Source organism: Terrapene carolina, unplaced genomic scaffold, assembly GCF_002925995.2.
Source record: "Terrapene carolina triunguis isolate 2854851 unplaced genomic scaffold, T_m_triunguis-2.0 Scaffold89, whole genome shotgun sequence".
Taxonomy (NCBI): domain Eukaryota; kingdom Metazoa; phylum Chordata; order Testudines; family Emydidae; genus Terrapene; species Terrapene triunguis.
Genome location: NW_020664440.1, coordinates 30,632,219 through 30,633,576, shown reverse-complemented (window position 1 = coordinate 30,633,576; position 1,358 = coordinate 30,632,219). Strand labels below are relative to the sequence as shown.

At 50.3% G+C, this 1,358-nt stretch overlaps 1 protein-coding gene across 1 annotated transcript in view; it reads right to left on the bottom strand.

The window, feature by feature from the left end:
* The window catches only part of BATF2 (basic leucine zipper ATF-like transcription factor 2), a 7,175-nt gene extending 6,412 nt beyond the window's left edge, over positions 1-763 (bottom strand). The window contains exon 1 of the mRNA XM_024193543.2: positions 624-763. Coding sequence (XP_024049311.2) covers positions 624-731 — 108 coding nt within the window. The 5' untranslated portion in view covers positions 732-763. The remainder of the gene's footprint in view (positions 1-623) is intronic.
* Positions 764-1,358: the final 595 nt, after the last annotated feature.

The following is a 1,358-nucleotide window of genomic DNA, read 5'->3' as shown; positions in this document are numbered from 1 at the left end:
AAGTGAGGTTCTTACCCACGAAAGCTTATGCTCCCAATACTTCTGTTAGTCTTAAAGGTGCCACAGGACCCTCTGTTGCTTTTTACAGATTCAGACTAACACGGCTACCCCTCTGATTCTTGACACAGTTCTTTCTGTCACACACACAGATCTGAAACAGATCTTTCTGTCTCTCTTACACACACACACAGTCACACAACACACAGCTCTGTGTCTGACACACACAGTGTCACACATACACTCACATACATATACAGGTCTCTGTCACACACACAAAAGCACAGTTCTTTCTGTCACACACTTTCTCACACACATGCAGTTCTCTCACACATGCAGTCATACACACAGTTCTCTCTCACACACACAGGTCTCTCTCTCTCTCTCTCTCACATACACACACACACACACACACTTCAGTCTCTTACACATACTGTCCCATATACACAATCACACACACACACACACAGTTCTCTGCCACACACATGCTGTCACACACACACAGCATTCTCTCTGTCTCACATACTACACAATGTCACACACGCACAGTTCTGTCACACTCACACAGTTCTCTCTGTCACAACACTCACACAATCTCTCTCTCACACAGCTCTTTCTGTACTTACCGCTCCAACCATTAGGATATTCCCATCCTGCGAGTCCTCAGAGAGGCAGCTAGTGCTGCTCTGGGACAGAGGGTTAGTCCCAAACCGCTCCATGCTATGGACATGCATGGAGTCAGCTCTTGAGGTGACAGACCACCAAGGAAAAGTGTGTACTCCGGCCGAGGGGCACTTAGCAGCTTGGGACCATCCCGACAGAAGCTGTGCTTCGCTGGCCTGGCCAAGCTCTCCCTCACAGGCTGCCAGTCATCTCCTAAGAGCTCAGTGCATTCGTGACTTTATAAACACAGCTCAGTTTCGATTTATCCTAAACCAGCCCTTTGCTCAGAAAAGTCTGGCTCGGCTGAAAGACACGTGTTTGGAATTTCCTGCTTTGTGGGCAAGCCCAAGAGCTTCCTCCCATCTAGCTGGAGACAGAGCACACTGCGTCCCCTGGCCAGTTCCCTAAGTGCTTTCACTTTTCTGCAGGGAGTTGGTTCCTCATTCCTGCCCAGGATTGCCCCTGTCCCCAGGTCTGTTCAGAGCTTCCTCACCACCCTGCTGGCCTGCAGCCAGTCCCAGATCTCAGGGCCACACTAGGGGAGAAGCGGGGAGGGATCGTATCCTGTGGTAAGGAAGGCAGGGTGAAATCCCAGCACAGACCAGGTGGCTTGGAGTTTTCACATGGGTTTATCCAGTCGAGATAGATGCTAAACTGCACCCTGCTAGAGAGAGAGAGACTGTGTGTGTGTGCGTGCA